The sequence below is a fragment of the Lissotriton vulgaris genome, chromosome 12 (assembly GCF_964263255.1).
Source record: "Lissotriton vulgaris chromosome 12, aLisVul1.2, whole genome shotgun sequence".
NCBI classification, from domain to species: Eukaryota; Metazoa; Chordata; class Amphibia; order Caudata; family Salamandridae; genus Lissotriton; species Lissotriton vulgaris.
In genome coordinates, this window is record NC_141700.1 from 810,503,606 (window position 1) to 810,517,966 (window position 14,361).

At 42.0% G+C, this 14,361-nt stretch overlaps 1 protein-coding gene across 2 annotated transcripts in view; it reads right to left on the bottom strand.

Annotated features, from left to right (window-relative positions):
• Positions 1-9,757: 9,757 nt before the first annotated feature.
• LOC147678845 (uncharacterized) overlaps positions 9,758-14,361 on the bottom strand; it is a 102,931-nt gene continuing 98,327 nt past the window's right edge. For both annotated transcript variants that reach the window (XM_086946269.1, XM_086946268.1), the window contains exon 7: positions 9,758-11,865. In XM_086946269.1, the coding sequence (XP_086802395.1) occupies positions 11,231-11,865 (635 nt within the window). In that variant the 3' untranslated portion in view covers positions 9,758-11,230. The remainder of the gene's footprint in view (positions 11,866-14,361) is intronic.

Here is a 14,361-nt window from a genome sequence, read left to right on the forward strand (position 1 = left end):
TTATCCTCGACTCCACCCTCTCCATGACTAAACAGGTCAACGCCGTCTCCTCCTCCTGCTTCAACACCCTCCAAATGCTTCGTAGGATCTACAAGTGGATCACCACTGAAACAAGAAGAACAGTCACCCAGGCCCTTGTCAGCAGCAGGTTGGACTATGGAAACGCCCTCTACGCAGGAGCCTCGGCCAAACTCATGAGAAGGCTCAAACGCATCCAGAACGCCTCTGCACGCCTGATCCTCGACATCCCTCGCCGCAGCCACATCACACCCCACCTGAGAGACCTGCACTGGCTCCCGGTCAACAAGAGGATAACCTTCAAACTCCTCACCCATGCACACAAGGCACTCCACAACACCGGACCAACGTACCTCAACAGACGACTCAGACCCGCCAGCTCTGATCCGCCGACCTCGCCACAGTCCCCCGCTTCTGTAGAGCGACCTCAGGCGGCAGATCGTTCTCCCACCTCGCCGCAAAGACCTGGAACACCCTCCCCATTCCACCTAAGGCAGACCCAAGACCTGCTGACCTTCAGAAAACTCCTCAAGACCTGGCTTTTCGAGCAGTAGCAGCATTCCCCACCCCAGCGCCTTGAGACCCTCACGGGTGAGTAATGCGCTGTACAAATGATATGATTGATTGATTGATTGATTGATTGATTGATTGATTGATTGATAGATTGCAATGTTTCAATAATTCAGTTGAGTGTTTCATTTCTTTAATAAAATGAACAACTGTATTTGGACTCCTATTCAAATAGATTTGTTCAGAAAATGAAAAGGGAAATGAAAAGTATTATAAAGAGCAAAGGCTACAACAGAAAGAAAGAAATGGTCAATAAAAGAAGGATAAAATAACAATGTGAATGCAACTAACGTTAGGCTAACAGTAAACATAGAAAAAAAAACAAATGTGAAAGCATGAATTGGGCATCAGTGCATAAACCTGTTTTTGTTCTGTCTTTTTTTAATGAAAGAAGGAGTATATGTAAAAGCATCCACTAAATTTAAAAAAAATCTGCATGTCAAAAAGGCACGCAGGCCAAAAACGCTGCAGGGGTAGTAGACTAAAGCTGTAATAAAAAAGCTAGGGAGGAGATAACTAAATATAAAGAATGGATAATGGTCAAATGAGGGGCCTTGGTAAATAAAGTGGAAACACAGCTAATATCAGAGAGATATGTAGGTTAGAAAAAAGTAAATTGTTAACATGCCTTCAGTAGTTTATGAATGCAGCTAAGACGGTGAGCAAGGTCAATATCAACAAGCAAAGGGAAAAGTTTGTAGGTGCTGTTTTTATCGGATATATGATGTTACAACGCGGACTGTAACAACGCATACCGTTACAACGCATCTTTTACAACGCGGATACTGTTACAACTCATGTTTTTACAACGCATTTTTTTACAACGCAGGTACCTTTACAACGCATACCATTACAACGTAAGTATGGGTAAGTATATATTAATATTAATATTATAATCGTAAATTAATTTTCTAAAATATAAATTAATGTAATTTTATTTAATTTAATTTCCGTTAATTAATTTAATGTAAAATAAATTTAACTTTATTTTTACCCTGTAACCCTGTACCCCCAAAACTCAAAACTGACCCACAACCCCAAAAATAATTTAATATAATTTATAATTAATTTAATTTAATTTAAAATTAATTTTAATTTATTTTTACCCTGTACCCCTGAACCCCAAAAACTAAAAACTGACCCTGAACCCTAAAAATACCCCTTTACCCAAAAACTAAAAACTGACCCTGAACCCTAAAAATACCCCTGTACCCCAAAAACTAAAAACTGACCCTGAACCCTAAAAATACCCCTGTACCCCAAAAACTAAAAACTGACCCTGAACCCTAAAAATACCCCTTTACCCAAAAACTAAAAACTGACCCTGAACCCTAAAAATACCCCTGTACCCCAAAAACTAAAAACTGACCCTGAACCCTAAAAATACCCCTTTACCCAAAAACTAAAAACTGACCCTGAACCCTAAAAATACCCCTGTACCCAAAAACTGAAAACTGACCCTGAACCCTAAAAATACCCCTTTACCCAAAAACTGAAAACTGACCCTGAACCCTAAAAATACCCCTTTACCCAAAAACTGAAAACTGATCCTGAACCCTAAAAATACCCCTTTACCCAAAAACTAAAAACTGACCCTGAACCCTAAAAATACCCCTTTACCCAAAAACTGAAAACTGACCCTGAACCCTAAAAATACCCCTTTACCCAAAAACTGAAAACTGACCCTGAACCCTAAAAATACCCCTTTACCCAAAAACTGAAAACTGACCCTGAACCCTAAAAATACCCCTTTACCCAAAAACTGAAAACTGACCCTGAACCCTAAAAATACCCCTTTACCCAAAAACTGAAAACTGACCCTGAACCCTAAAAATACCCCTTTACCCAAAAACTGAAAACTGACCCTGAACCCTAACAATACCCCTTCACCCCAAACATATAACATTTAAAATATAATTATATACTTACCAATACTTACGTTGTAATGGTATGCGTTGTAAAGGTACCTGCGTTGTAAAAAAATGCGTTGTAAAAACATGAGTTGTAACAGTATCTGCGTTGTAATAGATGCGTTGTAACAGTAGTGCGTTGTAAAAAATGCGTTGTAACAGGTGCATACCGTTTTTATCTATCATTTAAATAAGGATGAAGTATGTTTCACAAACAATTAAGTGGTAAACATAATGAATAGAGATAAAGATATTAGGGTGGTCTCACTAGTTGATTGGCCGTGAACAAACTGTCAATCTGTGTCAGAAATAAAAAGTAAGCGCTTTCTGAATTGAAAGTAAATGCCACTGTTGGATGGTAATGTAAAGTCACATTGTATCTTACCCATCCTTTATGTAACTACTTGTGAGAAACTAAAAACAAGCAAACTCTGAAATAAAAATAATGCCGAGCTGGGAAATGTCTACTTAAAGGTATAGATGTGTTCATTCCTTTGGGTGCCTTCATATAACTGCATGTGAGAAACAAAAACTAAGCAAACTGTAAAGTGAAAGTAATGGTGCACTAGAAGAGGGGTTCTAAAGAAGGGGTTGAATCTATTCGATTGAGAGCCTTAATGTAGTGAGACTAACACAAGGCAATCTATTTTGCATTTGTGCTTGACACTTGTGTTGTGAAGACGTGTGGTTTTTATGTATTACATCTTTTATTGAGCACAGGCAAACAATATACACCTCCAAGATATTATGTGGGCCGGCACCACTCTGGGGAAGCCAAAGTCTGAGACCCCACTGATACCCATGACACGGCCAGCGGGGCACACTGTTCGTTAACACAGCAAGCCGCCTACAACCCAACCGGGCCGGCCGCGTCATGAGAGGTGCTACAGCGGTGCAGGCTATGTAGTACTAGTGCAACCTGAAAGAAAACATAGAACTGTAAACAACCCCCCTACCCTCCCGACGTGTGGTTTTTAAAGGAAATCTTATCTATTTAATAAAATTATGCCATACGAAGACACCTGAATTCTTTCTTTCAGGATGTTTTGAACGTTAGTTTAACATTTGTGATAGGACGACATGAGAATTAGATAACAACTGACACTTAGGGAAGCCGGGGAGGTGGCCAACAGGACATCAAAGCAACCTGAATGCGGGTATCCAAATCCACGTACTGCATTTATGTTTGCGATGTATATGAAAAGCAAAACCAAGCACACTGCAAGTGAAGGGAATGCATCACTGGGATGGTTATTTGAAGCTATGGTGTGATCGATCCATCCACGCGCATCCTTTACTTACCAGTGTGTAAGAATCGCTATACAAGAGCACATTGAGTTGAATGTCATGCGTCACCTGGGGAAGGGTTATTTCAAGGAATGGTTGGGTCGATTCCACGGAAGTGAAAGGAACGCAACACTTTTTGATTCATTCATGATTGTATCCAATCCATCTACAGTGGGATGGTCATTTTAAGTCACAGGTGTATGGATAACATGGACAGCCTCAGCCTTTATTTAGCTGTGAGCGAGTAATGAAAAGTAATGAAAAGTGGAAACTTTCATAATTGTGCCTAACTTGCGCTGCGACCACAGTTAATTTTTTATATTCTTAAAATATCTAGGGCTAGATGTAGGTAAAGTACATTTACCGATTCTAAAATACCGAATTTTACCAATTCGGTATTTTAGAATCGGTAAATGCTATGTAGGGAAAATTTCGGTAAGTATTACCGAATCGTTACCGATTTACCGATTTACCGATTCACATTCATTCCTATGGGCCTGGAGGCCCATATGAATAAATGTGAATTACCGAATCGGTAAATATCGATTCGGTAATATAGGGAAAGAGTTAAGGGTGGCAGGGTGTCACTTTGACACACTGTTGCACCCCTGAATAGTGCTTGTGTGCACATGTGGCATACATACATACCTGCCACATGGCACTGGTGTAAATGCACAAATTTGCATTTACAGAGGTATTCGTTATTTACCACCAACTAATAGTTGGTGGTAAATAACAAATCCTTAAAGCACAGAAGCACGGTCGGTAAACCGATTTCTTTCCCCATACTATCGGAAGAGAAGTGCCCCATATTATCGATTTTTCCGCCTTTGTCTTGTGCCACCTCTCTCGATCTTTTGTCCCGACTTCATTCTGGATCGCCACTGGATCCTTGTCCAGCGAAATGCCTGGGTAAAGTAGCAATGGCAGTTAACATCTTGCTTAATCCTATGCTCAATCTCTCCCTGAGTACGGGAGTGGTTCCTTTGGCGTGGAAACATGCTTTGATCTTGCCGCTACTCAAAAAGCCCACTTTAGATCCCCTTGTGCACTCTAACTACAGGCTGATCTCCCTTCTTCCTGCTCTGGCGAAGGTGATTGAGAAACATGTGCAGCACTCGATTACCAACTTTATAGAGAGCAATAACATTCTCCATGATTCTCAATCGGGCCTCCGGGCTAATTATAGCACGGAGACAGCCCTTCTTGAGATCACCGATGCCATCAGAGAAACTCTTGATCGCGGGGGAAAGGCTATCTTAGTGATGCTTGACTTGTCGGCGGCCTTCGACACCGTCCCCCATGACGGTCTCCTTTTAAGACTATGGGAGATCGGGATTGGTGGGACGGTGTTGGACTGGTTTAAATCTTTTTTGTCCGGCCGTCGAAAGGTGATCAAGGCACCTCAGTTTTCCGCTGAAATGCCGTCGCTAGAGGTGGGGGTGCCTCAAGGGTCTATCCTGAGCCCCACCCTCTTTAATATCTAAATGGCCCCTCTGGCGGCGGTGGCGGAGGCTTTCAGTGCCCAGATCATATCTTACGCTGATGACACCCAGCTCCTGTTCACATGCAGGAAGGGAGAGGCTTTTGATGGTGACAGAATCAAAGATTGCCCGAGTGCGGTCTTCGCCTGGTTTCAGCGGCATAGCCTGAAATGCAACTCCGATAAGTCGGAGCTGCTTTTTTTCAGTTGTCCACCTGATCCTTGCTGGAAAACTTGGTGGCCTCAGGACATGTTTCCTCCTGATACGGTCTCTACCCAAGCTAAAAATCTTGGGGTGCTGTGTGATGACGGCCTCTCTTTCAGACCCCAGATCATCGGGCTGGCTGGGAAATGTTTCGGCATTTTGAAGATGCTCCGAAAGTTTCTTCCGCTGCTGTCCACGCAACACAAAAAAATCGTCGATCAGGGGCTAATAGGATCACGACTGGATTACGCCAATGCCCTTTACTCAGGGCTACCTAAATATTTGCTGGATCGCCTGCAAATTGTGCAGAACTCAGCGGCAAGAGCCATCTTTGGCCTTCCACAAAGAGCAAAAGCTTCTGAATTGCTCAAGAGGTTGCACTGGTTGCCTATCTCTAAAAGAATCACATTTAAGATCTTGACCCTGGCGTTTAAGGCCCTTCACTCCATTGGCCCGATTTACATCAGGAAGTGCATGTCTTTTTATGCGCCAAGGAGGACCCTGCGATCGGCCTTGCTGGCCAAAGCTGAGGTTCCTCCTATTAGATTTGCCCGAATCGGAGGTCGATCCTTCCGTTATCTGGCTGCACGCTGTTGGAATGAACTCCCTGTTGCCCTTAGGAAAGCCAGCAGTCTCCTTTCTTTCAGAAAGGAGCTGAAGACTTGGCTCTTTTCCGTTTGATGCTTCTTGACCCCTGCGAGTAGCTGTGTTGTGTTCTTCTGTCTCAGGTCTCTTTGCCAAAGCGCCGGGACACCCCTTGGGGTAGCCGTGCGCTATAAAAGAGACGTTACATAACATAACATAACATAACACTCTTCAAAGTGCTTCCTATATCTCATTTACCGATTCAGTACATGATGATTCTGTAAATGATGATTCGGTAAATACAGAATCTGTAAATACCGATTGGGTATTTACCGAATCTCCCCTACATAGCAAATTACTCAATACCGGTCGGTAAACCTGAAATTTACCTATTTTCGGGTTTACCGACCGGTAATGGGCGACCTACATCGGGCCCCTAGTGTCAGAAAACAAGTGAAAATGAGCATGAAGGGTGTTATAAGTGTCATTGATATAATTCTACCATTTGAATGGGAGCCACTTCTCAACAAATAACAAATGTCCCATAGGAAAGCAGCAAGGGATTAAGAGTGAGGCGCGGTGCCAACAGCTGCATACACACACAATGCAAACACTTGTGTCCACTTCATGGTCATCCTGCATTTATCTGGGCGTGACAACGAAAACCAAGCACACTGACAAGGGAAAATAATCCGAAAGCAAGGAATTTAACTATACAATGAATGAGTCACCAGAGGAATGGTTATGTTAAGTCACACTTGTATTCATTCCTTACACGTCCTTCAATCTCCCTGCCTGTTTCTTGTTTAAAAGTAAAAACAAGCATTTTGTCAAGTGAAAGTGATACGGTCCTGTGGGATGGTTATTTTAAGTTACAGTCCTAACAATTCCGCGGGCAGCCTTTGTGTAGATGTCGAAAACGAAGCTCCTAGTAAAGATTAAATAATGTAACAGGGGGTGTTATACAACGTTACAGTGAAAGCTGCTCCATGGACAGGCTTTATTTAGCTGCAACCTTCAATGCGTATTTAAAAGACTAAATGAGTAACCAAAATGTCACTGCTCTTTCTTTAGATTGGCTTGGTGGGCCAACTGCACTGTTTGGAAGTGTAGTTGTATTTTTGTAATGTGTTCTTGACAGCACTGTGTCTGACCCTTCAAACATGGGTGGTGTGCAGTTAAAAAGGCCCCTGATGTTGCTGATCGACTGCTTATAGGCCACATTATGGAAGCATGCAATGTCAGTTTAAACCTTCAGAAAGTATTTTGTTCCGAATAATATTATATCAGTAAAAAACCTGGGTAAAGATAGAGCAATGAACACTAAAAAAAGCAATGATCAGTGACATAAAAACATAAAGCGAGCTCACTGTGAAGTGAAAGCAGCCAGCACCGGGTTCTGGTTATGCAAAGCCTCTGGACTTCCATGGGGAGCCTATATTTTCTGTGCGTTAAAAAGAAAAACCAAGAGCTCCATAAAGTTAAAGTAATGCAGCACGAGGAATAGTTATTTCAAGTCACAGTTGCATCCATTAAATATATAGTCTTTATTTAGCGGTGTATAGCAAGCAGCCTCAAGTGAAAGTAATGTGGCACGGCGGGGTGCTTATTTGAATTTATAGTTTATCCGCTCCATGGACAACCTTTATTCAGCTGTTTGTGTGAAACATAAAAGGAGAAACAAACTGCAAAGTTAAAGTGATGCTGCACCAGGTAATGTTTAGACACAGACGAGAAACTAAAAATAAAAACAGAGCACAGTGTATACGGAGTGAGCCGGGAAACGCAGCCCTGAACAAAAGGGCAATGTAAAGACACATCACGTGTCTCTGTTCCATGGGAGGGACAAATGCAAGAAGAGCAAGGAAGGCCCAGACATGCTAACAAAAAAAGGAGGAAACAAACGTGGGCAGAAGGGAAGTCAACCAATGTCAAGCAGGGGGCGGGCTCAACGCCCTCTGCAGGATATCAAAGTCTCGCAAGAGGCAGTGGAAGTGCTGTCTTAGGCGAGACCTAAAATGTGCACAAGTTGGGTAGGAAGGTCATAAGGTCCCTGTAGGGATTCACTACTTATGTCCACAATAAGTGCATTATTAAATTAATGTTGCATATTTTGGACATGTCTTATTCCTTACCATATGCATGTCAGAATAAAGTAATTTTTGCTAATATACGAAACTGTGATTATTTTACTTTCCTATACAATTCTTTTTTAAAAGGTGCTCCAGAGATCTTATCGTATTCTTATTTTTAAATAATCAAACATATCTTTGGCATCACTTGGTTTTGGGATGTGAAAAGTCCACTGCTTAGTACATATTAAGCACCAGTAATGACTTACAAATCCCCTTGGAGGGTCTTTATAATTACAAGATTCAAAGGGACATGCTATTAAAAGGATAGAGGTTTGGAAATGAAACATTTATTGGTATCAATAAACCCGCAAATTTACAAAATAATAGCAGAATATGTTAGTGTTTATAATGGAGTGTCTTCGAAGTGCACATCTATAAACATTCCTTCAGTTACCACAGGCACGCGCCAAGCTGCACTTTTCGATGAACCTCATCAAGAGGTAACCAGAGTGTTACCAGAGTGACTGAGGTTTGGGGAGAAGGGGAGACGATAAACAGACAGGCTGTGTGTGTGAGAGCAAATGAGGGAAGAAAGAGAACAGCGGGGAGCAACAAACAAGGAACCTCAAAGTATTCACCGAAAACATCAGAGCGGAAACAGAAAAATGTAAAAGCAGAAATGCCAGAGAGACTGTATGCATGAAAACTAAGGAGTACAAACAAACTACATAGGTGCTCACATAAAATAACATAAAAGAAAGAAAATAAAATGTTTGATCCACAGGTATTGCATGCATCTACTCAGAGACTTATACATTAAATCCTTAAGTCCAGTGCAGTCTCCGAAAGAGGCATCACATAAGGCTGATTTGTGTAAGTTAAAGATGTGGACGCATACAAGCTATCCTCAGAGAAAGTGTACGTGGGAGGTAAAGAGCACTGTGAAACCACACACGCTTTTTGTGTAAGGTTCTCATATACAGACCCAACGAGACTTGCCTGTGCTGGGAGGGTTTCATTCTGCAAAACTTACCACCTGATTCAGGACTGGACTCCAATCAAGAGGGGGTGACACTTACGGAACCTGGAAGATCAGCAGGGACCTAGACCTGGAGCCCAAGATACAAAATTCAAACAAACGTAAGTCCTCATCGCGCCCTTCTACAGCATCACTTCACAGTATTTGAGTTCCTCTTGAGTGGCGGTGTGCTTCGAGAGCAGGTATGGTGTGTGCACAATAAAAACTTCCTAAATAAATGAACTACATGTCATAAATTAGCATGCTTGGTGCGGGGATTTCGTCACTTAATAACAGGGTGCATACTATTGAGTTATTTGTCTTAAATGCACATGATATTTTGTATTACATGAGCAAGGTTTTTTTTCAAGAGGATAAATCTAAGCGTCACCAAATTGTGACCGAGAAGGACAGGCACCTACAGGGGGTCTATGGGCACCCTCATCCCTTGGAACTTTAAAGGGTTAGCAAGAACATCTTTACGATACAGTTGTCATCGCCAACTTACATACCTCTGCTTTTCACTAGAAAAAGGGTCCCTCAGTCTAAAGGAACATCTATGTTCATTTATTGGATATTGCAAACGCGATGTTATCTGTACAAAGATGGTGCCATGACTGTGTGAAACGCAGAGACCGCTTGAATACCTTCACAATGATGAGCGCCATACTTACAAGCCCAGTGAACAGACACTGGGGAAGAACCAAGGCTTCTATTTCAAAAACAATAATACAAACACTGATCTGCTTAAGCATGAGACTTTATGAAAAGTTATGGACATTAACTTTGATAATGACAATCTGGTTAACAGACCTGGTCAAAGTGAAACAGGTTTTGGTTAGCACTGTAGTGCTGTCAACACAAAGCATGGCACTGCCACCAAATGGACATCAAAACAAACACCCAAGCAAAGCCAACTATGACCTCACGTGGTCAATGAAGCTTCTCTCGCATCGATTACATTGAAGTCTTGCTCAGGATCAGTGTCTTGTAATTAGGTCCTTTTTGCAAGAAAACAGTGAAAAGAATGAAACTCCTTTCTGAGACAGGGCAGCTATGGAGAATGTTTTGTAGCGATATTCCCAAAAATTAAAGATAACTGTTCTTATCATCTGGATTTTGTTGACCTCTTTTTTTTCTCGAGTTCACACATTTTCACAACTAATACTCACTTCTTGCTGTTATCATTACAAATGGTGCTACAGTCTATGATTCTACTCCACATTTTGTAATTCATTTTCTCCTCTATCTCCATATAGAGTACTGAGCCCTCAGTAGGAACCAATGCATCTTCTCTAGCCTCAAGATTCTCCTTTATGTCACTACCACGCCTCTTTTTCTCCCTGGTGGGAGATCCCAAGTGATCACAGATTCAGAGTTTTCTGTAACTGAAGTCAGTTTGTGCACCCTGGTACTGGTACCTGCTTACAGAGCATCAACAACATCACCTTCTAAGTTGCTTTGTGCCCCATTCTTTAGCCCAGAAATTATAATACCCAGACCTTAGGTATGAAGCTGTCTCTAATCTTCCAAGGCACTGCCTGCATTTACAATATTTTTCGGTACATGCTATGAACTATTTGGTATACAGAACACTGTGAAGGTCGATTGCTCGTGCTTAGGTATCAGTTCTCCTTCCTATAAACATCCATGTGGAAGAGTAGGATTAATGTGTGGGTGCCATCACAGTCCACACTTGAGCCTTTTATTTTATGTTGGTCCAAATTCATGTACTCTCATTTTCCTGGTTTGTCAATTATATTATTTTGCTTTATTCTTTGTGGAGAATCCTTTTTTATACCATTAACTATGAGAAATGAATTTACAAACTTCATGACGAAGCCCCTAATAGTTTGTCTGTAGGGAGCAGACCAATTGGTCTGTACAACTAACAATTGCACCCATTTTCTGTAAATTGAGCCCTTGGACCTCGCATGTTCTTCTGTTCCTTGGGTATAATATTGTGGTGTCCATTGGTTTTTCTATGAGAAACTTGGAGCCTGAGGCAGTTCTCTTGATTTGAATCCACCTGGTTAGGGCGTCTTCCTGGCCAAGCTAGGGTTGCTAAGCTGCGGGTTTTCACCCCAGTGGCGAGAAGGTTCCTAGCTTGTACTTTGTTGGTGATACCTTCTCTCCTGTGTGTATTCTTTCGTGCCCATTGAGATTGTCCTTGCGATTGAATCTTTTATGACAGAAGGAGCATGCGTATGGTTTTTCACCACTGTGTGTTCGATGGTGCCTGATAAGATGCGGCATCTGATAGAAACTCTTACCACATTCAGTACAGGGATATGGCCGCACTCCTGAATGTGTTACCATATGCCTGATTAACTTCCCCTTAAGATCGTAGCTTTTATCGCATTCAGTACATGTGAATATTTTTGGATTCTGCTGCACGTTGGGAGGACCCCTGCTGAGCTGCGCATTGCTCAGACTACTTTCCCATTCATTGTTTTTGTCTGGTCTACCAGCGATGGGGCTTCCTTGATGTGAAATGAAAGGTGCTGGATTATTGAAATCACTTCCACTTTGAGCCGGTTTCTCTCTTGATTTTTGATTGCTTTCTGGCCAGACCTGAACTCTAGACGTGGCTTCTTTGTGGAGAATCTTCAACACCTTCACTTTGGCCTCCCCTGTCACACCTTCGCAGGACAAGTTTTCTTCAACTTTATGTATGGAATTCCCAATGTTTTGCATGTTCAGGTTTTCATTACCTATAAAAAGAAAGAACCAAGCTTAATATATACTATAACGTTATTACTGAAAATACAGTCCTAAACACAAGTCACAAGAAATGTTCAACAACAAAAAAGCTATCACCTAATGAGACCAAAGTAAATAACTGTGTGTTATCAGTGGAGGCTGGTGACACTTGAAAGTGATAGGGCGTAAACGTTGGAGGTAAATGTTGTGCAGCGTTCAAGCCTCACCATCATAGGAAGGGTTCAGGGAGGTTCTCCTCCAGGGAAAATTTAGAAAAAAGAGTGAGCAAATGGGCATTTTAAAGCAAATTTGAGAAAGCAAAAAGGTTTATAGAGCATCGTCATCACCCAGAGGGTTTAGAACACTTTACAATAAAGCAGGTTTCTTTACAAGAGATACGATGTTCACAAACAGTTGCTAGTAGTTATGATCATTACAAAAGTCACAAAGAGGCCACTTCTGCATCTTATTAACTTATAAGGAAGATCTATATAGGAATATGAGTTATAAGATATATATGAGATATATATGTTCTGTCACTGTGTGCTGCAGATCAAGCTAGCTGCACTGCGCAGCACATATGTTAACTCCCTGCCATGGTCGCAAGAGCACACAAGTGTGCATGATGAAAGGCAACTGGGTCCTCCAGGAATCTCCTTTCCCAAAGATTATTCTACAGCAGAGCAAAGTACAGACCGAGGCCATCTGACCTGTTAGCAGGCAGTAACTGTTTTGTAAATGTCCTGAACATATGGCTTGTATTTATTGCTTTCATTTGGGAGGGGGTGAAAGAGCCTGCTTTTGGCAAAGCTGTTTTATATTTCAAGATACAAGCCATTTGTCAGGCCATAAATACAGGGCTCGCAGGACCGGCTGTAAAACTGTTCTTGAAGGAAACACAAGGCTCTTGCCTTAGACATGCACGCACAACTACAGTCCATTATTATTTCTCCGGACGTGCAGCAGATCACAAAAATCAAATAAACTGCACTGTATTGTCAATACATTGTGTAAAGTGAGCAGGTCTTTCCTCTTTTGGAAATCTTTTAAACTTTATGAATTATGGCGGAGATGGTGTTTGTGGGCTTAAGGAGGAGGGGTCCTATATACGTTCCATGATGCTGGATCGGATGGTTTACACCAGTCGGTTGTTAATTGTTAAGAATTGTAATAACGGTGACAGAACATTCAGCGCTGACAATTGTATAATCAGAAATAAATTGAGAAAGCTCTATAGATGCACCCTCAAAAATCGAAAAGTCAAGTGCCTGGCTATTGCTTAACAAGGGGGCAAGGCATGGAGTGCATTCAGTGTAAATGTCTAATCTCTGTAAAGACTAATCCCAACTGCCGAATAGATAAGTCTTTATTTCAAAGAAAGTGCTGCTTCTTTCCTCTAGGTCTGGGAGGACGGTGTTCTGCAAAGTCCCAACGCTGACTAAACCTGGGCACGTTTTTGGGAACAAGGGATTGTTACCTGGCCTTTGATTGTGGGCGTCAGCACTGAAGCTGAAGGCCTGAGTGTGGTTCTGGCCTTACAGCCAGTAGGTTTCAGAGGTAGAGTCTCGACTTTGTCTTGCTCATCGTCAGAGGTATCTGAGGATACAACCTCAGGCTTGTGTGTGCCTTGTGCTAAGGGAAGGCTTGAGGGGCCAGCTTCTTCTTTTTCGGCCTTGAAAGGGTCTCGTTCCTCAAAGATATTAAGGGTCTTAGTTGAGGGTCTGTGAGAAGTTGGCCTGGCTTATGATGACCAGAAATTCTAGTGAGCACCTTGTACCAGTACAAACGACCCTTATGGTGATTGATTGTAAGTCAACCTTATAGACCAGCTATCCTAATGGTAGCGTGGACAAAGCAGTCTTAGGCTAAACTCAAGAGGGCATGTGAAGCCAACTGTTTTACCATATGCAATCCCTTTTAATACCAAATGAAAGGACACCACACAAGTTATATATTATAAAATATATGTATTTATTTCTAGAATAATCCCCTTAACTCTTTATGAGCACAGGAGCACAAGCGTTAAACAAAGAACACAGTATAACATATAATAAGCTGCATAATTATGGATAGGCAGGGTGGCCACTCAAACCATATATTAAGAAAGTGGTATAAGTACCACGTCACGAACAATGAACAGGCCTAGGGCCTTGGGAATCGCTGGGCCTACACTGGACTAATGAAGGTTAGGTTGGGAGAGGCCCACAGGATACGGATGTAGAGTCTATAGGCAACAGCGTTTACCATACAAGTCAATGGTGCGTAAAAATCAGAAAGTTATAGGTTTTGGAGACTTCCGACTGGACTAGAACTTAGCCACTTAAAACTAGGACTCTAGAGGTGTAATCCACTATAGGAGCACCGGAGTTAGATCGTTACTTCACCCACAGGAAGCGGGTGCATAGGTGCCAAAGTGTGTCGGGTTTCGTCGTGAAGTTCTATGGAGTCTGGAGATGAAGATCCTGCAGGCGGCCAGGAGAGAAGAGTCTGGTTGGATCCAAGGGTGG